The sequence below is a fragment of the Marmota flaviventris genome, chromosome 2, assembly GCF_047511675.1.
Source record: "Marmota flaviventris isolate mMarFla1 chromosome 2, mMarFla1.hap1, whole genome shotgun sequence".
In the NCBI taxonomy this organism is placed as follows: domain Eukaryota; kingdom Metazoa; phylum Chordata; class Mammalia; order Rodentia; family Sciuridae; genus Marmota; species Marmota flaviventris.
The window spans coordinates 106,317,105-106,341,138 of NC_092499.1; the positions used below are offsets into that span (position 1 = coordinate 106,317,105).

General features: G+C 33.6%; 1 protein-coding gene across 4 annotated transcripts; it reads right to left on the minus strand.

The window, feature by feature from the left end:
- Nucleotides 1-26: 26 nt before the first annotated feature.
- Bnip2 (BCL2 interacting protein 2) lies at nt 27-22,993 on the minus strand. 4 transcript variants are annotated; one of them, XM_027925859.2, is made up of 13 exons: nt 22,777-22,992; nt 22,292-22,420; nt 17,590-17,696; nt 16,270-16,337; nt 15,125-15,301; nt 13,170-13,346; nt 10,581-10,683; nt 9,716-9,847; nt 8,173-8,259; nt 7,976-8,074; nt 7,391-7,426; nt 4,529-4,576; nt 27-3,013 (listed from the first exon to the last, which is right to left on the minus strand). In XM_027925859.2, exons 3-13 carry the CDS (start codon nt 17,637-17,639, stop codon nt 2,989-2,991), a joined length of 1,002 nt encoding a protein of 333 aa, XP_027781660.1. In that variant the 5' UTR covers nt 17,640-17,696; nt 22,292-22,420; nt 22,777-22,992; the 3' UTR covers nt 27-2,988. The 4 variants fall into 4 exon arrangements, with proteins under 4 accessions (XP_027781660.1, XP_071464435.1, XP_027781659.1 ...); XM_071608334.1 differs by lacking the exon at nt 15,125-15,301 and having other exon boundaries at nt 22,777-22,993; XM_027925858.2 differs by lacking the exon at nt 22,292-22,420.
- Nucleotides 22,994-24,034: the final 1,041 nt, after the last annotated feature.

Genomic DNA, 24,034 nt, shown 5'->3' on the forward strand with positions numbered 1-24,034 from the left:
GTAGCATAATGAAAGAGAAAAACAAATGCAGTCATTCCAATTAATTTATTTAAATTCATGCATGTTGCAAAAATATGTGCAACAGATCAGGACACAAGTTGTTGTACTCCTAACAAGTCAAAGGGAAAAAAAAAATTACATCTTCTTAGCAAATCATGACCAACTGAGTTATTTCTCACCTGAAACACATCAACAATTTGCACATACACCTCAGAACTGAATTTCTCACACTGTGAAATGACAGTACTAAGCTAGTCAACATCATCCTGGGCTGGGGATAAGCTCATTGGTAGTGTGCTCTTCCAGCATGCACAAGCCCTGGGTTCAAACTCCAACACCACCACCACAAAAAAAAAAAAAAAAAAAGAGAGAGAGAGATAATGAGATCATGATCTTAATAGTGAAAAGGTCACATTAAATTGTGAACTTGTGGTAATTAAAAATATTTTTGAACTATATCAAAGTCAATTAGTATCTAACAAACTGAATCATTCCAAGTGAATATAATGAGTGCCCCAAGGACTTTGCAAATCAGTGACTCTGAAACACCATTACTTACTAGCTAAGTTTATGTAAACAATTAAGCTACTGTTAAGTCGATATTCAAAAAGTGCGGAGTAGCAGCTGGTAATTAGTTTTCAAGTTCCTTCTTTGTCAAACTGTGAAAATGCAGAAAGATACTGATGCAAACATTTTAATCATTTGTAGAATGTCTTGTAAGATAGTTATCTGAAGCATAAAGGCATGTCACACTCTAGTTATGTGAAAGCAATGAACTCTTTTGATTTTCACCTGGTGCTTAATTTGTTGTTCATTTTTCATTTAGTTCTCAAAAAAATATATAGTTGCAACAAAGGTGTCCTTTCAAATTTTAGTCACTCCTTACTATTCAACAAACTATTTTCAATTACCATTTAGGACTTTAAAGAAGTTACATTACTAGGCCTCCCCAGTGATCTGATTTTAAATTCATTCACAATCTCAGGAAGGGGAGTTCCCCCAGGTAATTCTTTTGTACTAATTTAGAATATCCAGTAGATAGTACCTCACTTTTCTCCCCAGTTAGTCTTCTCATGCAGTCTAAGTTCTCCACACTTTCTCCTAGCAACTCCAACTGCACCATTCCCATTCCCTATGACAAGATAAACTCTTCTGGGATAGAACTGTGGCTCAGTGGTAGAGCGCTTGCCTAACATGTCTGAGGCACCAGGTTTGATGCTCAGCACCACATAAAATAGATAAATAAATAAAGTTTAAAAAATTAGAAAAAAAACCTCTCCTATTGCAAAACAGGCCTTTTAAGTACATTAATTCATTTACTTCATTCCTGAGATTTATTTATAATCCATTTTTCAAGGACATGGGGAAAAAGGCATGAAAACAAAATGGAATGGTGTAGCCAATCTCTAGTGTCATCCTATCTCAGCCTGCCATCTGATTGAGCAATGTTAACAATTTTCTATTTAGCATACAGGAAAGGGAAGGCTGAAGGTACTGTGTCATCTTACATACAATATTACTAACCTCATCAAGAAACTGGCTTGTTGTACCAGTTAAGTTCTAATGCTAATTTAACTATCAACTGAAGAAATTTAAAAAGCCACTTTTACATTAAATCAAACACATTTCCAAATTCTCTGAGCTCTCATATAAACAGCTAATACTGAGTTTATACAGTTAGTTGAAAGAAGTCTATTAAGAGACAAACCCTTTACCTTTTTTAATTCTGGAATTGCAGTTGATGAAATTCTAGCTATATTTATTTGTTAATCAGATTTCAGTATTCAGTGCAGTGTGATGTCCCTTACGGAAAACTAAGGTTTATCAAATTTAAAACCAGAAATAATGGTTCTAAACTTTAATTTGAGCACTCTACTTACTAAGCCAGGATTCAAACTTGCTTCTATATGAAAAGAAAAAGCAGAGGAAAATATGAATTCTATTTGTAGGTTTTACCAGCTTTATCCTCTTCAATCCAGTCTTGTTCATACATTGTGCATAGTCCATAGGTTTTCTGCTGGATACAAATAATCAGCTGCCATATATATATAGTACTTTTCTTAGGAGAGACACATTCAATGGAATCTCCGATAACAGCTAAATCTTTATTCCTTTATAAAGGTTTCCCTTCTTTTCAATAACACTGGTAGACCCTATTAGAATCCTATTTCATTTCTCCTCCTAACCCCTTGAGTTAGACTATTAAAAGCTTAAATGTGGGGTTGGTATCATGTCTCTCCTTGGTGCTTGCTTAGTACTATAATCAAAGCAGAATAGAGGATCAAATTACCTCATACTTTTTTAAGAGAAACTTTTGGTTAAAAAGGTGCACTTAGAGCCAAAGACAGTGACAGAATATTCAAACCAGTTAAGTTAGTTCCATGACCTTGGCAGAAAGTTAATAAATTATAAGTACTTTCACATCAATCAGCAATGGAAATTAAAATCAAATATGGAAAAATGTCATTGTTCTTTCTGAATTTTAATATTCTGACAGCAAATAGGCTACTTCTGTTGTTAAAAAAAATTGAAACAGACCATTTTGCAACAATATATATTTAGGAACAATTTCTGCAAAAATAAGTTAATAAACACAATAAAAGAACTGAGTGAAAATTATTATGTATTTTTGAAACTGAAGAGCCAAATACTTAATGTGGTGCAAAACCATCTATTAAAAAGCCCAGTCCACTTTGAGACACACAGATGAAAGACTACTTAAAATTGTCTACAAGTGTTATCTAACCACAATTAAATCCAACATCTTTATTCATAATCCCCAAATTCTGAAGGAATAACTGAATAGTTCTTGTCAGTTTATTTCTTCAATACAAAGTGTTTCTAAGATTTCAGCAAGAATAATGGTTTTGGCTTAATTCATTGTAATGACATTAATAAAGGATCTGTCTAGAGCTGCTGGATCCCAGTCAAAAGGCTGCTGAAGAATGCTTCATCCAAGGAATCCTCTAGCATCTCCCATAACTGGACTTAAGTCAGCATGCCAAGTTTAGGACTGATGAGGACAAAAAGTAAAGGAAAATCCCCTTTTATAGCAGACACTTTATATTAAAAAAATGACAATGGTAAAGCCATGATTGTATGATCAGTACAGAAGAGAATAAATCTTAAAAAGCTAAGCACAAATCTACTTCAATTTTGCTACTCTACCCTTCTCTTTTTGTAAAATAGCTTACAGGACATGCTGGACAGCATGACCTTTAAATATGGAGAATATTAAATTTACTAAGTATATGTCACTCAAGTTTATGAAAATTCTGGACAAATCTGTTGTTTTAGAATGATTCTGTGGTTAATTAAGCTCTGTTTGGAGGCACAAATACAATTTATTTCAATATAATAGTACTTACCAAATGAAACAAGGAGTTTACATACTTATCAAATGTTTCATCCCAAACAGCGCAATATAATGATGCTCTAAGACATACAAAATTAACTTAATTTACAGTATTATTGTCTATTATTGTCAAACTCGATTCAACAGAAACTTGAAAGCACATCATATTTGACTAGGTCAAACTACTACTGAGTTCAAATAATTGATATGGAAGTATTTTGGTAAAGTGCCCACAGTGAGAGCAGTTTAAAAAGCAGCCCCTGTTTTCTACAGAAATTGTGACAGTGAACACTCATCACATTCTCTGCAATATCACAAAGCACTCACACGAATTCTGGGGAGTGATACCCTGGACACACAGCTTATTTCACATTAGTGAACAAATCCAAAAATTTTTATAACAGTTCTGACTTTCGGCCAGAAGATAAAATATCCCATATTTACATATGTACAAACCCTAACTTCTAACCTATTAGTTCTAAAAATGGCTTTTTGACTTGTTTTCAGAGGAAAAAGTGTACAATGCACTTGTATTTGTGCTTCTGAATTAAGGAACAATATACATTAAGTGGAAAAAAAAAAAAAAGCTTGGGATGGTACTATCTACTTAAATTATGTACATGATCTTTGGATATTTGAGAGAATCAGTTTAACTGACCCTTGCCTTAGAGCAACTTAATTTTCTAAAGTTACCCAGGAAATGTATTCAACCATTTATAAAATCAAAACATCTAACATGTACTTTATAAAATCATGATCTTATTTACCTGCCTATTCTTCTACAAGATAGGTATACATTAAAAAATTTTGCTCAAAAACATAAAAATATATATTATTTCTTTGACATTTAGGCATATAAATATTTTACTGAAGATGCATCATCACTCAATAAACAAATGCAAAAACTGCTTTATAAAGTGTAGTTCTCTGCTAATTAGCAATATAAAATACAAAATGATTACAATATAATTAACCATTAAAGAGCTAAATTCGAGAGATTTGCAAACCAATACAGCAGTGAATAGCCCCTTGTACAAAAGTCCATTAAGAAAAAGTCAATTTTGTAACAGATTACATAAAAATGCAAGCCAATAAATGCATTATAAATGCAAAAGAGAGCACTGCTTCATCAGCACATTCTTCAGTCTTGTTTGAACTAGATGCCAAACTTACTGTTCACTTTTCGGTTCATCTTGTTTTCCATTAAGTTCTTGATCAACTCTGTTCAACAAAACATACAGAAAATGAGGTACCAGTAACTAAACAAACCTTTCTAAAAGTACCAATAACTACTTTTAACATAGAATATTATTCTGTTAAAAAAACAACAACAAAGCTGTGCAAAGAAGCAGACACAGAAAAAGATTACCAAACATTATTTCCCCATCCAGAAAAGAGAATTTTTAAAAGACAGGACACTGGCAAGAAACATGACTACAGTTTCTTTAAAGACTATAAAATACTTTACATACAAACTCATAAACTTCCTTAAAAGTTCAAGACATAGTGTGGCTGCAGCAGGGATTCAAGGGCTAAGAGATTGGCAACATGAAAAATAACTCCCTCAAAAAAAGATTTTATTTACTGAAATATGAAGGGAGATGGGGGTTTAGCTCAGTGGTAGAGTGCTTGCCTAGCATGCCTGACGTCATGGATTCACAAAGAAATATTAAAGTGTCACTAAAGCCACTAAATCATCATTAAATGATTATATGATCTTAAGTTCAGCAAAAAATGCAGGCTTATTGAAACCTAATCATTCTCCAAAATTTATTGGTACACTTAGTGAATGTCTTTCACTTATGCTGATAAAAAGAAACTATTAAGGATTTAAAACCAAGAAATACCTAAATGTACATTAAAAAAAATCTCATTAGAGATTAGTGGTTGTTTGAACAGAGGCAGTATAAATATTTAGGCCCATGGAGATTTGAAGGATTACATAATTATTGCATAATTATAGACAACCCTTTAAAGACAATATACAACAGTCTATTACCCTCATATATGTAGTAATTTGAATAACTTATGTGGGGACATTTAAAATAATCTGGTATGATGCAGGAAGAGATTATCATACTTGTTTCCAGTACTATGATCATTAGGACCCATTACTATGATCACCTGAATATTAGTGAATCAGATCTAAAAGCTCTGGCCTGGCTGGGTTTGGTGGTACATGCCTATAAACCTACAGACCTGGGAGTATGAAGCAGGAGGATCCCAAGTTTGAAGCCAGCCTCTGAAACTTAGCCAGATCCTGTCTCAGAAATAAAAATGGGCTGGGGGTGTAGCTCTGTACCAGTACCAAACAAATAAAAAGCTGTGGCCTGTTGTAAAACTGGATTAACATTTAAAAATATTCTTTATAAATATTTGAAAGATCTGATAATCATAATTATTTTATTTTTAAGCTGTTGAAACAGTTTTACAATCCCTAGCTACCTGGCCACACTGGCACGGAGTTATTTGAAAGAAACACCTGAGACATTTAAAACTGCTGTACTTCAATACTCACAATACTCAATACCCTTTTAAACACCAATACTTAACATGGAGATATTGCCTTACATAAGGTCTCATACCTAGCCATTATTTTGACTTTAAGAACATTTTTCTGTATTAAAATTGAATTTTATTATTCTCAAACTGATAATGATTTATTATTTTTTAAGGCTAAAGAAACTCTGTATAAAAATTAAGTTACTTAAGATATATGTAATATTATTATTTAAGGTTAGACACAAACAAAGGTGAAAAACAAAATCAAAATAATAGTAATAGATTTCAAACAATGCATTTAAATAAAAAAGTATGAGTCCCATTTTTTTTTCTGCTACTGAAACTACATGACAGTTGATTAAACACTAAAAACTTTAAAAAAGATATCATACAGCCCATTTCATCAACAAAAGCAATTCATTTTAAAATCCAGGAAGTAGCTGGCTTCAAAACATTCTACAATTATAGATTTTATTTTAAATTCCAGCCACTTGTCCGGCAAATGCAAAGCAATGCTTAAGAAAGGAATGAGAAATCAGCATGATCTACAAACACTGCCCACACTCTTGCAAAGTGTCATAGAGAAATTAAACCTATGACTCTATCACATGGTCAACTGAATTCTCACCAAAAGAATGGAAATATATTCAAAGTTAAGAATGTTCCAGTACGTTACTTATAGCTGGATCCAGTTTAGCTTGTCAAAATGATTAATACATATATGATAACCTCTCATCTTAATTCTGAAGATTTATTAAACCATGTTTTGCTAATGTAAATATTTTTTAAAAATCTATAAACAAATTAGATCCAAATTAGATCTAATTAGATCTAACAAATTAGATCCAAAACCTACTTTTCTAAACTACTTTATAAAGTGGTAACTATTTTATACCTTGCCTTTTCATCTTCTATACCAAGATATTAACAGATAACAGTTTGTTATGCTCAAAGCAAAAGTATTCAAAATTAAATTTAAAATGGAAAGCAGAGTGTTTAACTGTTAAATGGTACATTGAACTTTTAGGTATTTTACCACATGTAAAATTTGACTGGTTAGCAGGCTATTTAATTTAAGCATACAAGGAAATCAATGTTGGTTAGCTAAAGAGTATTTGCATTGCAAATATAATCAACCCCAAGAAACAAATTTGATTACTTAAGAAAGTTTGCATACATATTTCAAAGCACTAAGATTTAAAGAAAGGAATGAAACAGATAATCTTAAAAGTATTGGTTATTTTAAATAGCATTCTCAGTAATTTCTGTGGTTTCACCAATAGTGTTCAGATCAGTAACAAAAGAAGAGGGGCTTTAATTACTAACTGGCATTATATTTGGTATTAAAACAGGGTGAATCCAATCATATTCAATTTTAGGACTCTGGATTTTCTATATTTGGATGTTGGGGTGTGTTTATATTTACAAGTGCTATTATCTTTCTCTACAAGCTAACCAACCAATAAAGAAGAGTTAGTCTGTGCAATGCAAATGGACTAGTCTAGATGCAACCCAGTCAAGGTGTGCATATACCTTTTTTGTTTCTTTTTAAACTTTTCTTCTTCATACCTTAGTAAGGAAGAGTTACTTCAGTAAATACACATTATGAGATTAACAAAAACTTAAACAAACAAAATAGACTAAAAATGAAATCATATTAAGTCTCCAGGAAAGACCAAAAATACTGAACACATTATGTAGAAGGTAAAAATTAACTTAATAAATCTGGCATAGACATATTAAAAATACCAAACCTCAGATTAGACTTATACCAATTCTTTTTAGAAGCTAGATGGAAATAAGTGAATCTGGTAAACAGAACAAATTCCGGTCACTGCTAAGTATTAGGGTTAGGTTGATTTAATTAATAATTTATTTATTTATTTAGCAATGTGATTTTTCAAATGCTATGATGAGTTTACTCAAATTTGGAGAGCAACATGTTTAAGTACAGGGAATGTTCTTTAGTACTAACCTATCAGGAAATCATCTCTTAGATTGTAACCAGTCTTTAAAAAGCTGTTATGAAATATGTGTAGTAAGAAATACTGAAAAATATTATCTTACACATCAAAATATAAAGATCCAATACAACTAAAGGAATAAAACAAAACATACTGTTTTATGCATTCTGGTATGCCAACATATTCCATGGGAACAAGTTCCGCTAGTTCTGCCAAATTAAAGACGTATCTAATTTTTTGGCTGAATTTCGAGCTATGAAAAAAAATAAAAACAATTACCTCAGTATTTCTGACTATGAGTACTGACAAGAAATTTAAATAAGGAATTTTTTTCTACATGAATAAAACTACCTAATAAATGGTCTTGTAACAGCCAGGAGTGTTCTGATAAACCAAGAGGGATGCACAATAATTAGGGATTTTAGGTTTTTCCGTAACCTAGAAAAAAGGAAAAGAAAATTATAAATTTCCTACAAATTATAATGCTTTTAAAGACATATGCCAGTTTATACAAAATAACTGAAATATATCATCTCAAAAGTTCTCATTTATGTATTAATACTTTTAAAGACAAGAAAACATTCTTGAACTATAATGGTTCCTTCTACTGCTATGAAAAAAAAATTATTTCATTTGGCCAAATTTATGTATATGTATATATGTATATATATATATAGTATAGAATGTTATTAAGTGTCTCCTAGCATTCATTCACTGGTCTTCAGAACTTGTCAACCAGGGAAAGACTAATATAGAACATAAAAAGCAAACTATTTTTCTTTTTCAAGACTAGGGAGAAATTGGTACTAATTTCTTCAATACCATGAAAGACTCTGTGCAGGCAGAGGTGGGAGGAGAGATAACTTAAGGAACACCATGAATCATATCTAATGTGTACACTTAAGGGCTAACATTGTGACTAAAAGTTAAAGACATTATACAAGACCTCTTTAAACAACCAAATTAAAATGTTTATTTATCGGGCTGGGATTGTGGCTCAGTGGTAGAGCGATCGCCTCACACAGGTGGGACCCAGGTTCGATCCTCAACCCCACATAAAAATAAAGGCATTGTGTTGTGTCCATCTACACCTAAAAAAATTAATATTTAATTAAAAAAATGTTTATTTATCATGCATATTTCACACATAAAGTGATCATCAAATACATATATATTTATTTAATTACCAGTGTGAACCAATGCCAAATTTAGGTACCTATTAAAGCAATTGGAAGATTCAAGTTCCTTCATTAGCACAGACAACTAATTCCTGAGATAATATACTCTACGTATATTTTGGAGTTTGTTCCAAAGAAAAATTAGAGCTAAACTAGTATCTTTAAGGAACATAAAACATACTAAGAAGTATAAATAAGGCAACACTCAAAATTTAACAGGAAAAAAACTATGTTCTCCCTCTTTTCCCAAGACGTAAATTGTAGTAAAGTGTTTTAAATGGTATGAGGGATAATAAAGTGCAATCTTAGCAGTTTGTTTAAAGAATTATTCTTTATGGCACAGATCAAAATTAGTTTACTACATGACATTGGGAAATACTGTCTTTAGAAAATAGAGACCTATTATGAAATTAACACTTAATTTAATAAGTGGCTATAGTATTTTTTTTTTTAAACTCTGATACCAAGGATTGAACCCAGAGGTGCTTAACCACGGAGCCACATCCAGCCACTTTTATATTTTTATTTTGAGATGGGACCTAAGTTTGCTGAGGCTAGCTTTGAACTTGTAATCCTCCTGCATTAGCCTTCTAAACTGCTGGGATTACAGGCATGTATCATTGCACCCAGCAAGAAACAGAGTATTTTTAAGTGGGAATCAAATATAAAACTTAACTGAATAAAGCCACCTGTAAAAATTATTCAGTTTTTGTTACCTTCTATCAATTTGCTGATAACATTTTCTGAGCCAACCCAGACTGGGCATTTTTCTTCGAGTTGTTGCACCATTTAAATAAACTATCATGTAGTTTTCTGCTACTAATAGCTCCAAAGTGCCAATAACATACCTGCAAAAATAAATTAACTTTAACTCTTAAATATCACTGTGTAAAACTGAACTAGGTTCTACAAATTATACAGTTCCCTTCTCTCCCACTTGATGAGAACAGACATAATTAAAAATTTAAAACTGCATTAGCTGGCATTATAATTACTTAAAACCAAGTTATTTTTTAGATATAAATATTGAAATATTTATAGATTAAATGACATGATGTTTGGGATCTGTTTCAAAATCGTATAGTGGGGAAAGAATTAGGAATGAAGTCTAAATTGGTAATTGCTGAAGTGGGTGACTTATATATGAAGATCTCATGTACTTTTCTGTATATGATTTAAATTTTTCACAAATACATTTTAAAAACTGCACCCAGAATAATCTCAGAAATAGAACAACTCTTTGGAAATGTAAGAAGTGAGTCAGCTCATTACATTAGGCTTCTGTGGGTAAATGTAATTTAGCCATATGATTCTAAGATGAAAGTCACTTTTTTATATTTATATGTCCTCAGATGTTTATAAAGAAGTTGGAAGAGATATGAGATATACCTTCTAATTTAAAAAATGCCAATCTTTTTGTTGAGTTGGAAAACTACAGTTTCATAATTCCAAAAAGCAATGCCTTAAAAGAGTCAGAAAAGGGATTGTTTATAGTAATTTTTACATAGCTTAAGTTCACTTCCTTAAACTAGAGATCCATTTAGCTCAGAATTCTGTCTAAACATTTTAAGATATACTTACTTAAAGAGATTGTCCATCAGGTATCTATAGTTAGGTTGACCACTTTCAGGCATAAAACAGACAGCAAATACAACAATGGCATTTAATCCATCCCCATAATATCCTGAAAAAAAAATCAAAGACAAAATCACTAGAAAAAAAATAAAAACAATTACCTCAGTAAAACAATTTTACTCAAGATTTTTTTTAGAGGACATCAGTATGATTGATAGAAAATAATCAATTAACACAGTTAAAGAGCCATATTTTAGCAAGTAGACAAATAACATGATATAATCCAAAAAGACTCAACATCTGAAATAAACATTTTATGCAACTTAACAGTTAAAGTGGGTGTTTTCTAAAAGTTAGTTTTATTTTCAACAATGCCTAATGTTTTGTAGAATTGAGGGGATCAGAACCAAGAAAGAATTATATCTCTGACATAATTCTCAGTGGAAAAAAAAGGTACTAATGTGTTTCAACTGCAATATTTAAATATTAAGCTGTATTCAGTAACAATATTTTTGTTTTAACCATCATTTCTATTGTTTCTTAATATGAACTGAAAAGACTGAACATTTCAAGAACATTAGAATCTTCACTAACTTTCCTAATTCCTCAATTACAAAACACATTACGTGTAATTGTCCAATATAATTATTTTCCTGTATAAAAAATAAAGTGCTATTTTTGAAAGATATTAGGTTTAAATCATAAGGCAGGTCTCACAACTTTATTTCTACCAATGAGCTGAATTAACGCATGTTGGACTTCCTGATTCAGATTATCCTGTTTCCTTCATCTGAATAAGATTAAATTAGGCAGAAGAATATTACTGCAAATATTCAAGTGATTTGCTTTCAGATGAATGAAGATTGTAGAAATAAGCAGGGGAATGCATTTGGCAGAAAGTAAATCAAGCAGAAATGATTCTATGTAGAAAATAAAATCAGTTTGTATGTCTCTGTCCAGTGTTAGGAGGATTTAAAGAAACAAGACGTGCTCTATAGAATGATTTGCATTCTGACTTTCTGGCACTATTTACACAGTACCTAGGTAAACTTTTATATATGGTACAGTCAGACCGACAGGAACTTGTACTTTCCTAGCTGTCCCATTTGACTAGAAAATCTCCTAAGGGAAGGAACTAAACTTTATTATTTTTGAATACCCCATAAATATGCAACATGGATGCTCTACAAAATTATAGAATGAGTTAGTTCTCTAGTAAAGCTAAATGGTTTGTTAAGGGCTTTAAGGTAAATTAGGAGTTAAGTTTACTAATATCAATCCAAGTTTTACTAATATCCAAGAAAAAATTTGTATAAGAATGTTCACCAACAGTCATATTCATAAGCAGTCTTATTCATAGTCCAAACTGGAAGTGATACACATGACTATCAAAATGAAAATGGATAAATAAATTTAATTCATTTATGCAATGGGCTAGTATTTGGCCATATAAAAGAATAAACTATAGCCAGGCATGGAGGTGAATGCCTGTATTCTTAGCTATGAGAAAGACTGAGACAGAAGGATTTCAATTCCAGGCCATACTGAGCAATTTAGTGAATTGTAAGAGTGTCTCAAAATAAAAAATAAAAAGGGCTAGGGATGTAATTCAGTGGTATAACATCCTTGTATTCAATACCTGATAGGGGGGTAACAAAGAAGATGTGTGTAAGAACATGAAGGAATCTTAAAAACATGCTGAAGAAGAGTGGTAAACAAGAATGCATACTATTTTTTTTGCATAAAATTCTAGAATAGGCAAAACTAATCACAGGGGTAGACATTAGAGTAGTGGTTACCAGAGAGGGGGAATTCATTGGAAAGGGTTATTAAGAGAATTTTATGGGGCAATGAAAATGTTCTATATGTTCAGGAGTGGGCATATGTAATTATGTAAATATGTGTCAAAACTCATTGAACCATATATACTTAAGATCACAGCATTTTATTCTATGTAAATTATAAATGCATACAAAGGGGAGAATTAATAAACTCCCTGTTTTAGGTGGTATAGAGATAGGGGCAGATGGGAAATAGTTTTTACTGCATTTATTTTGGTACTTTTTGAACTTACTATATGCATATATTAATAATTTTTAAAAATTAATTCATTTTGTTACACATGACAGCACAATGCTATAAATTATAGTTCATATTACACATATAGAGCACAATTTTTTATCTCTCTGGTTGCATATAAAATATATTCACACCATTTGTGTCTTCATACATGAAGTTAGGGTAATGATATCCATCTCATTCCACCATCTTTTTTACCCCCATGCCTCCTCTCTTCCCCTCCCACCCCTCTGCCCTCTCTAGAATTTGTCTATTTCTCCCATGCTCCCCCTCCCAACCCCACTATGACTCAGCCTCCCTATATCAGAGAAAACATTCGGCATTTGGTTTTTTGGTTAACAATTTTTAAATGTAGGTTTTATCCTTTTACTTCAAACCTGTTATGTTCTTAAAACAATATGAGAAATATTTATTATGTTTTCAAAGTTATGCAAGATCTCTGGGGATATTTTCTGAAAGCATACAGAGTTCTGATGTTGCATTAAAAAAATCTGAACAAACTTCAGTAACTTTTACCTCCATGACTGATAACTTTTTTATAGGGCTCAATTGCCTTCATATCAACCCTGTGATCCTGTTCTCCAATCCTGAACATACGCCAGCGTCGTCCATCTTCTTTTTCTTCTGCTGCTGAATATTCAGTGATTGAGCCTTTCCTAATTACTTCTGTTGTTTTGGGTTTTGGAAGATCATCTGTCAAAATAAAAGGGTTTTGAATCACAAATTGTTATTTCTATAATAAAAATCAAGTTATAAGTTAACCACTTCACTATCTAGATTAGTTAGAGATTTCTTTTTTCTTTTGAGATGCGGTCTTTATTGTCCAGGCTGGCCTCAAACTCCTGGGCTCAAATAATCCTCTCCTGGGCAACTGGGACTAAAGGTGTATGCCACCATGCAGAGAATTTTTGCTACACTGTCTGTGGAATTTGAAATATCCCTTCCATAATACAGGAAAAGGCTTGCTTTTAATTTAAGGCCATTTATTCCTTTGGGAATCACAGTTTTATAAAACTTTTTATTGCCCAATTCAACAAAGACAGTTAATCACAGTGCAATGTCTATCAACAAGTTCAGGAAAAACAATTCATAGAGCCATATGAGTCTTTAATACATTGACCCTTCAGGCATTTTCAGATCTCAATTATGATAGCACTGTCCAAACAGTTACTACCACAGGTTACTTCAAGTAACTGAGAGTTGATTTCTTTTTAACACATAAATTAATTCCTCCAAATTGTAATACCAGATAGAAAGTGGTTAACTATTCAATAATCATTTCTCATTTGATCAGTTTTATGAAGCAGAAAAGTATTTATAATATTAAGAAGAATACATGCAAAAGTCTATTTAAATTACCATTAGCAAAAGCATAAGCATCAACGATTAGATGTAATTTATATTTCAAGATTGCAGTAGCTGATTTTTAATGAAATAATGATTTTCAAAATTTTAGTATCATAGTCCTTACCAAAAGATGGGGGGAGGGGAAACCTACTGCATGTTAGTTGTTTGTTTCCAAGACAAAGCTGTTAACGAAAATATCCTTCCAGGAAATGACTACAGCAGCATTAAAGAAAGAAGAGACAAAACACATAGGCAGAAAACTATTTCAGTATCTTATAAAATATTGCTTGTTACTGGACTGCTTATTGAACCAGTAAAACAGGGAAGAAGAACAAAAGACACAGCATATCACCTTCACTGCAGATAAAATACCTACCGCTAAACACTGCTTTGAAAAAAAAAATCACTTTAAAGATAAATAGATATAAAAATTATTAACTATATAAAAATATGTAATAAGAATTGTAATGTATTCCACTGTTATATATAAATAAAAAAAAACAATTATTTAACTCAAGAAAGCATGCAAAATAAAACACATGCCAATTCCTTTGAATTCTAAATAATTAAAATGATAAATATCAGGTTTGGGGGCTAAGAGTATATATTAATTCAAGTTGGTAATTTCATAAAGTAGAGCACTACCCAGGCAACCTACTTTAAAATCACCCTCCTAAGTCTCCCTTCAGAACTTCCTCTCCACACTTTTAGCACATTCCTTATTATATGTCTCTTGGAAGGATTTTTTTCCTTACTTGATCAACTGAAAAAGACCTAACTATCCAGCAATATTTTTTTATGTTGATAAAAAGAAACAAAAATTGGGCATCAAGAAGAAAATACAGCTACATATATAATCTACTACAAACAGTTTTGAACACTATAAAATATTTAGATGTTTGCAGAAATTTTAACTTAAATATATGAACACTGAAAAGAATAACATATTTTGAACAAAATCCTCTAATACATGGGTTTTAGTAGGCTTCATGATAAAAATTTTAAGGCTTATCAAGTATTTCCAAAAGAGAATATAATTGCAAAAACATGTGTTTGTGTGATTATATATATGTAAAGGTAAACATTCATTCATGAAAAGATCAGATACGCAGTAAAACAATTACCTTCCCACTCAAACTCATTACTGTTCTCTGATGGTGTGTCTAAACCATCCAAGTCAATCTCCCCACTTTCATCCAAATCATCTGACAACACAGAGCCATCACCCGGATCCAGTGTCAAGCTAATCTCTGGAGCCATTAGTTTCTTTCTTACTTTATTTCCATTAACTTCTAATAAGCCTGAAAGTGGAAAACAAACACACACAACAATAGTAGAAGGAATGCTCAGATGATCAAGTTAAAAGAGAAACACTTCAGCCACTTTATTCTTGAGAAAAACAATATTAAACAAAATCCCCAAGCACTGATTTATGAAACTTGAAAAAAAATTTTTTTTAAACTGTTGACGGACCTTTATATTTTTTTTTATTTATATGTTGTGCTGAGAATTATGAATCCAGTGCCTCACATGTGATAGGCAAGTGCTTTAACCACTGAGCTACAACCCCAGCCCAAAACTTGGAATTTGATTACTAATGCTATTTTTGGTAGTACTGGGATTGAACTCAGGGGTGTTCTACCAATGAGATTATTTTTATTTTTTGAGAAAGGGTCTCAGTAAGTTGTCTGGTCTGTTATGGAATTTACAATCTTTTGGCCTCAGCCTCCCAAGTAGCTGGGATTACAGGCATGGGCCAACCTGCCCAGTTTCATCACTACTGCTTTTATATCATTGGCAAGAAAACAGTGAGGTATATATGTCTTTTTAAGTAACAGACAGACTTCGCAGTCACCTTTACCACTAAAAAACTATTTCCTCCTACTTGTAAAAACTTCTAAAAACTGAGGATTGTCTTTTTTTTTTTTTGAGAGACAGAGAATTTTTTAATATTTATTTTTTAGTTTTCGGTGGACACATCTTTATTTTATTTTTATGTGGTGCTGAGGATCGAACCCAGCGCCCCGCACATGCCAGGTGAGCGCGCTACCGCTTGAGCCACATCCCCAGCCCTGAGGATTGTTTTTGAGGGTTAAATTCCCCATGCACTTCAAAAGTGTTTTCCTCAATGTTCAATTTATCCTTTGGCTCCTTAGGATGGAGTAAAAGCTCATTGTGGCGTTTTTTTTGTTTTTTGTTTTTGTGTTGATAAAGAAATATGTTAAAAATAACACCAAGTCCATTGGCAGTACAGGTATCAAATTCTTACCAGGCTGGCTCTCTGGTCCAGTTACATCTAGTATATCTGCTTCAATACTATCATCTTCTGGTAAAGGTCTGGAAGACACAAACATACTCTTTAATGCAGAAATTAAAATTTTTTGAAGCTTAAAGATCTGTTAAAAATAAAGCTTATAGGAACAATTACATGGAAAACAGAACAATGCTGTTTCTTAAGATTTGGTAATTTACAAATCAATTTTTTAGAAAATTCTGTTGGGGTTACTTATATGTCTGTGACACATAAAAGCATATATAAATTCTTTATTCAACAGCTCTTATCCAATTATAAGACATAAAAATTATTAAAAAATCATAAAACGATCCAAATGGATAAATATGATGTGGTGCATGATCATCACATAACAAAGCTACTTGCTTACTCACAATGAGAATATGGTAATGCTGGCTACAATCTGTTTGAGTTTGGCATTTCCAAATTACTATCATCATCATGTGCTAAAATGACTCAGTTCTCCCGCCTGCTCCTGCTGTCCATATGCCAATTGCTAAGGTACCTTACTGGGTAGTATGTTTTCTGATCATGATGGCACAAAAAGCATCATTTAAATAGAAGGCCTTTCTTTGCAAAGTGTCAAAGGGGCTAGTCAGATGATTCAGAAGATCCTTGTTTATTTATTTACTAAGTTTTTTCTTACAAACAACTTAAAACTCCCTTCTCCTAGAAGCCTCTCATATTCGAGTTCTAAAAATCCCACATTAGCATGGTAATGGAAGGAGACCCTCAGGGTTATACAGTGGAGGAGGTAGAGAGACAGGAGGGGAGGGGAGGGGAGAGGTGGGGAGGGGGGAGGGTGGAGGACGGGAAAGGCAGCGGAGCACAACAGACACTAGTATGGCAATTTGTAAATCAATGGATGTGTAACTGATGTGATTCTGCAATCTGGGTATGGGGTGAAGGTGGGAGTTCATAACCCACTTGAATCAAAGTGTGGAATATGATATGTCAAGAAATTTGTAATGTTTTGAACAACCCACAATAAAAAATTAAAAAAAAAAAAAGATTAAAAAAAAAAATCCCACATTAAAATATTGTTCATTAGACAAATATTTTGAAACTTAAATGATCAAAACAGTTAAGAAAAATAAAAATTACTTATATGTTGAGATGGAAGAAGAGAATCATTCCCAACTACTGCAAAGGAACTTTCAATTCCCAGTATTTAATAACCACCTTGTTAATACTATTTTTTTAAAAAAAACCTAATATTCATTAAGCAACATCTCAAAAAAAAAAAAATTCTGAAGTTTTGTTCTACATTTGTTTTCATCAAAAAGCAATGCTCACATTGGAAAATCTTCATCTTGCCATTCTTCTTTCAGTTCTACACCTTCCATTCTCAGCCTGGATTCAATGTCAACTATTGACTCCTGATAATCCAGAGAGCCAATATCCTGTGAAAAAAGAAAAATTGACAATAACTTAATTTCCACTTCACATTTTTATTGGCTGTAAAGGTGCAATCTTATACCTTAGTATAATTTTCAGTTGCATATATGCAAATTGTGTCTCAAATTGTGATTTAAATTGCGTTAAAAAAATTGAGGTAAGATAAGAAATTATAGTTAAATACAGGACTGGGTGTAGTTCAGTGGTAGAGTACTTGTCTAGTATGCCCTGGGTTCAATCCCTAGTACTGAAGATAGAGCTTGATTCTAGAAATTAAACACTAGTAAACAATATTTATACTCAAAAGATTCAGCAGAGTCAAGTAGTATGCTACCATTTATATTTTCTTTATAGTTTTGATGCCACAATTCTTGAATCAGTCTATTTAGTAACTTGTCCAGTAAACAGAATTAGGCTAACTTTTGATCTGCTTCATATGTATACCATGTCTTTTCACACAGTGTAACTTTTCAGACTGAACTTAGTGGTATTTTACTGTAAGCAATTATATATTTTAACTTGTGTTATAAACTTTTATTTTAGTTTTTTAACAAAGGGCATGAATGCCCGCCCCCCCCCCCCCACTCCGAATCCTCATTTTACAAAGTGAGGAGTCTACAGATCCTCCCTTTGGTTGATGGAGTAAGTTGATAGAGTACAGAAGTCATGAAAAGTGGCTGGTAAAGAGTGCAACAAAAACAGTGACAAATACAGGCAATGAGGTATATATAAGTATTTAGCTCATTTACATTAGAGTGAATCAGTAGATGAAGTTATTTAAAAAACAGCAGTAACATATTTCTTAAGATCCATGGAATATGACTAGAAGTACTAAAAACAAAGTTAACAAGTAGCTGATGCCAGTAGAAGAGGAAAGAGGGTGGTATGGGGAGAAAGATTCATAACATAGCAAGTCTTTACTGTTTTCATAATAAGCCTTTCTACACTATTTGATTTTTTAAAAACTATGTGTATAATTTAAAAAAGTACTTTTCAAATAAAATAAATGATACCAGCAATACCAGTTGTTCTTCTAAAACAAAGATGTGGTCTTGTTTTATGTTCACCTTATGTCATTACAATACTCAAAGAATATAGTAAAGTCGTACCAAAAAACAGCATTATGTTCCAGGACAACAAAATTACAATGGAGATTTCTTAAAAGTTTTATTAAACTTCACATGTTAAACTAAATTCTGTTCTCAGTCAAGACTGAGAGGGTCTTCCCAGTACACATCCAGAGGAAGGTTTCAAACATTCTCAAAAGGTTTTACATTTTTGAAGACCTACTCACTGGCACAGAAAAAAATGGCAGATGCTGACTTTTCCTCACAAAAATATTTGCTTGGAAAAATTAGTTTATTATGTACAGGAATAAGGAATTTTTAATTCTGAGAAAACAATGAGCCAGGCAATTTGGAAAAATTAATGGGGAAAAAAAGACTTAAAATACAATGACCTTGACTTATTTAGCAGTTTCTGTTTCTAATACATAATCTATACTGTATTAACATCCATTTTCAATGATGACTTTATAGATTTTGTTCTGACAATAATCTTTCTCTGTAAAGGGGATGAGAATCAATGGGAGTGGGGGACACAACTGTCTTACCAAACAACCCCTTCTATTTATATAATGAATTGAAAAAAAGACTAGTTTCTCCTAGATGGTTAAATTGCTAGATATTTCTTAATGTTTTCTCAAGTCTTTGGTACTTGCTCTACAGTGAACAAATATATTTCTCTAAATTCAATATAATCAGAAATGCTTCTCATTATTTTGTCTCACTTTTCTATAATTGGAAAAAATATTAGGATGTTCTGGGTTATCTTTCTCAAATAGTTCAAATAATCAGAAAATATTTAATATTTAAAAAATAACAGCAATGACTGAAAGTTGCAATCAATATATTCCCAACTCCTGGAACACTACTTGGCACATTTCAGGCCTACAAATATTAAGTGGAAAAATACTTAATTGTAAGGTATGACACTGGATAGAAAACTGTTGTTCAGCCTTAGGTTTATTTTGCTTGTTAAATAGGATTCTTGTTATGTTTTACCCTTCAAAAATGTAGTGAAAATACTTTGTAGGAACCCACATATGTGCAATATAAATTTCTGTTGGCAAAATTATTCCTTATTTGTAAGAAGAAATATTTCTATTGTGAAACTCTAGAAGAAAAACCAAGTCTTGTAGCTAATTTACCACTTGAACAAGCTTATCACTTGCAAAACGCTCCTTTAAACAAGAAAGCCAAGTCTTTCAGTTATTTCAACCTACTTATTCAACTTTTACTCTAAAATATTGAATGATGTAATGTTAATACATCTCAGTTATGTTGTTATGGACATTTAGTTTGATGGCTAATTAATTAAGCTAGTTCAACAGAATATGAGAGTGAGAAACATGATTAACTCCACCTTTCAACAAGAACTTTAGGAGAACAGTACATTAGGTAGATAAAAACAATTTCAACAATTCAGAGTACTGTTCTTGGAAGCACTTTATCACCAAGCAGCTGTAAGAACAGGAAACAAACAAGAAAGGAGTTAATGTAAGCACAACCACTTTGAAGGAAATCAGGATACTGCTGACTCACAAGTTAACTGTGGTTGTTTCCCATTTTTTGTTCAAAGATTTTTCTTTTTTAAAGGAGAATGGGGAAATAATACTTTACCATGTTACTTGTGAAAATAACCTAATACAAAAGAAATAATCTGATTTCTCAATAGATTGGTGGTAGTGATAGCATATCCTTATTTATGGTAGGTATCTGTGGAGGTCATAATAATGAATTTCAGTCTTTGACATCAGTGAGATTAAAAATCAAGGAGAGAATGGATTTCCTTCTAACAGCTTCAGAAGGGAGGTATGGTGATAAATCCAACAAAGATAAAGAAGGGAATTTCCACGCATAGCTGAGCAAGCAAAAATCAAATATTAAGATCATATTTAGAACTGTATAGACTATAACTTATAATTGTACTCAGCAATTTTACTATTACGTAGTTTAACACTGCTTCTAGAATAGGTGCAAGTAATGACCATCTCTGCTGAAATCAATTACAGCTCGCAGAAAGAAAACCCAGATAAGTCTTTTATTTACCCATTTAAAAGAAAATGTTTCATTCTAAAATATTGGTATTCACTTTTTAATGAACAGCCTGCATATTTATGAAGACCATTAAGACATGCCTGAAAAAATCCTACGTGTTTGCCTGCCATTGCTCCCCTTGGGATCAGGTAGGTTTCTAAGAATGCAATGAGATCTCTATCAGAAATGTTAACACAAAATTTAAAGAAAAATTGTGGAGTGGTGTTGACATTTCACATAAGTGTGGAAATAAAGTGCAGAATAGTTATGCCACCTACATTTACTAAATTTTCAGTGTGCAGAATATGCTAGAGATGCTCTGATACCTCTAAAAACATTAAAATCTAACACCTGTTACAGAGTTATAATTTTGGTTATAATATAAAACTATAATTTTGAAATATTACTATTCTGCTTCATAAGATGTAAGGTTAATGAGATACCTTTTTATCCTGTCAAAGAGAATTTATCAGATGTATGCATGTGTGTATACACATACATATATATACACACACACACACACTCTTACTATCTGGATGCCTTCCCCCCTTATCACTCCATCAGCCTACAATGGATACAATGGATAGAACAACTGTCCCAAAGAGTGCTTTTCACATTTACTAACCACTTTTGTTTTTTCATCTGATATGTTTCAATCAACAACTTTGTAAGGTATAAAACATTGGTGTTATCATTTTCATTTTATCTTATTTATATGAGTCAAATGACAACACACCCTCCTTCCCAGATATGGACCAGAACTGTTTCTATTATAGCACAATGTCTCCAGTTCACTGGCAACTTTATACAGAATAAATCTGTAATGCCAGATTTGGTTACACTTGGCTTCAAAAGTCCTGTAATGCCTAACAACCATAATAGTTTTTTTTTTGTTTTGTGATAAGCTAGTAATAGTTCCTGTACATGCCCAAGATATTAGGCTGCACTAGAAACTATTATGAAGACTAGAATAAGAGTTTAGAGAGAATGTAAAATGACAAGATCTAAGGAGAAAATGTACAATATAACCAAAAAACTACTAGTTTACAGGAACTTAATTAGTAATTTCGGCTATGACTTCCGAAAGCTTACACATTCACAAATTACATAATTTCTTTTACAATTGCAGAAATTTTTATAAACATTTGGAAAGATACATTTAACTGAAAATACGAAATCAAACATTTGGAAAAAGAGAGCCTAATTCAAACAAAGTTGAGGATGAAAAAAGCAACACTAAAATGCAAAGACACACTTCATTCAACTAATGGGAGGCACCATTGACTACCTTGATGGAACACTACAAAAGCAGTGCCCTCAGAGTTGCCAGGACAGACAAAGGAAGTTTCAAAGAAACCTAATAAAGACCCAAATAAGTTTCTGACTTAATATGACCTGGTCTAATAATTATACTTCGGGAAAATCCAAACCATTTTTTCCTAGATATTTAAACAAGAAAGGCGTGGTGAAAACACGCAGGACTCAGCTTTTCATGTACACACCTATATTTGTTTTAGCTTCCCAGAAGATCTATTTAAGCCCTGGTTACTTAGGCTGTTTCCGTGTCTATCCCCCGAGGGTATGAGGCACACCAGAAGTCCAAGTTTCTTTGTTCTGCACCTGGGCCGACGCTGGTCATAAATAAGGAACCAAAGTTGTCAGTCAGCGCACCAAGGCTGGGGTGGCGGGGGGAGTAGAGAAGAGGGACGATTCCATCTCAGGGACAACCATCAAACGGAAAAGCAGGAGGCGGGTGGGGGCAGGGAACGGGTGTTGGCAACCGCGAGCAGAACCCAGGGCGGGGACCTAGGCTGGGCGGGGATCCGGAAAGCACCTCCGGGGCAGGTTCCGAGGCGTCCCCTACAACGCACACCCCACTGGGTTTCCCCTCCCCGGGGGGCGGTGGGCACACGCCCCATAGGCGTACGCCCCCAGGCTCGTTCCCAGCCCGGACTCGCAGTGCCGGGTCCTCCCAGGCCGCACTAACCCCGGAGGAAGCCTTGGCCCCCTCGTCCTCTTCGCCCCTCCAGGCCGGCGACGTGGGGCTGACGGCCAGGTCGCAGAAGGCGGCACCGAGCGGAGCCCGCTCCCCTCGGTCAGCGGTAAAAAGTCCAGCCCGGTTTCCCGGCCGCAGCTGTAGAAGAGGCGACAGAAGCTGACCCGGACGCAGTGAGATGCCCCAGCGGAAGTGACTACCTCCCGGCCTTCTCTAGGCGCGGCAGCAGGCGGAAGCGGAGGCGTGGTGTCATTTTGAAACCCACAGCGTCGCCCCGCCCCCTGGGCGGTCGCAGGCTTAAATTAACTTGTGCTTGCACGCCCTGCGTTCCAGCTGGTGGGGCCGGTGGCTAGGACGCACCACTGGACTCTCGGTGCTTCCTCTCCTTTTGGTGTTAGCTGGGACGCTGGCTTGCAGTTGCGACAAGGCATTTTTTTTTTTCCTGCTTGTCTCTATTGATCGTCACAATAACTGTGCATTACAAAATGGATAAAGGGGAGGAAAAATATCCGATGCTTCATTTTGGAGAGCTGGACATTAGAGGAATCCTTAGAGTTTGGTAAAATTCCCCAGTGTGAACCGCTTGACAGCAGTGCTTCCCAAATGTGGGGAGCGAAGCCAGCCTTAACTACTTAGCGAGGCCCTAAGCTGCTCAGCGAGAACCCCGTCTCTTAAAAAGATGATGATGGTAATAATAATAATAATAATAATAATAATAATGCTGCTGGTAATGTGGCTCAGTGGTTAAGTGCCCCTGGGTTCAATCACGGTGGACCTCCACCTCCCCCAAGTGTGGGAAGCAATTAGTCTTTTTTTTTTTCCTAGTTAGTTGTGGATCAGACTTTGATAAAACAGAACAGAAAAGTTAAAAAAAAAAAAAAAAGACCCGCACAAAATCCAAGTCAAAACATTTTATTATTAGAGCACGGGACATAAAGTTACTTGTAAAAATGTCGTGAAGGATCTCAATTTCTATACGTTTTTTTTTTTTTTTTTTTTTTTTTTTTGCTGTGGACCAATAAAAAAACAATTCTCAGAAGGGGTGAGGTCTGTGTACCACACTCAGAAGCAACTGTCAGCTGGGACGCCGGCCTGATTCATGGTTTCAAGGAAATGAGATTACTTTGGAGAACATCATAATCCCTCTCAGAAGTTTCATCTACTAAATCTATACAAAAGTCCAGCGGTCTACTATTTGGGCAATTCTATTAGGAAATGAGAATGTCTGAGAGGAACAGAAAAGTAAAAA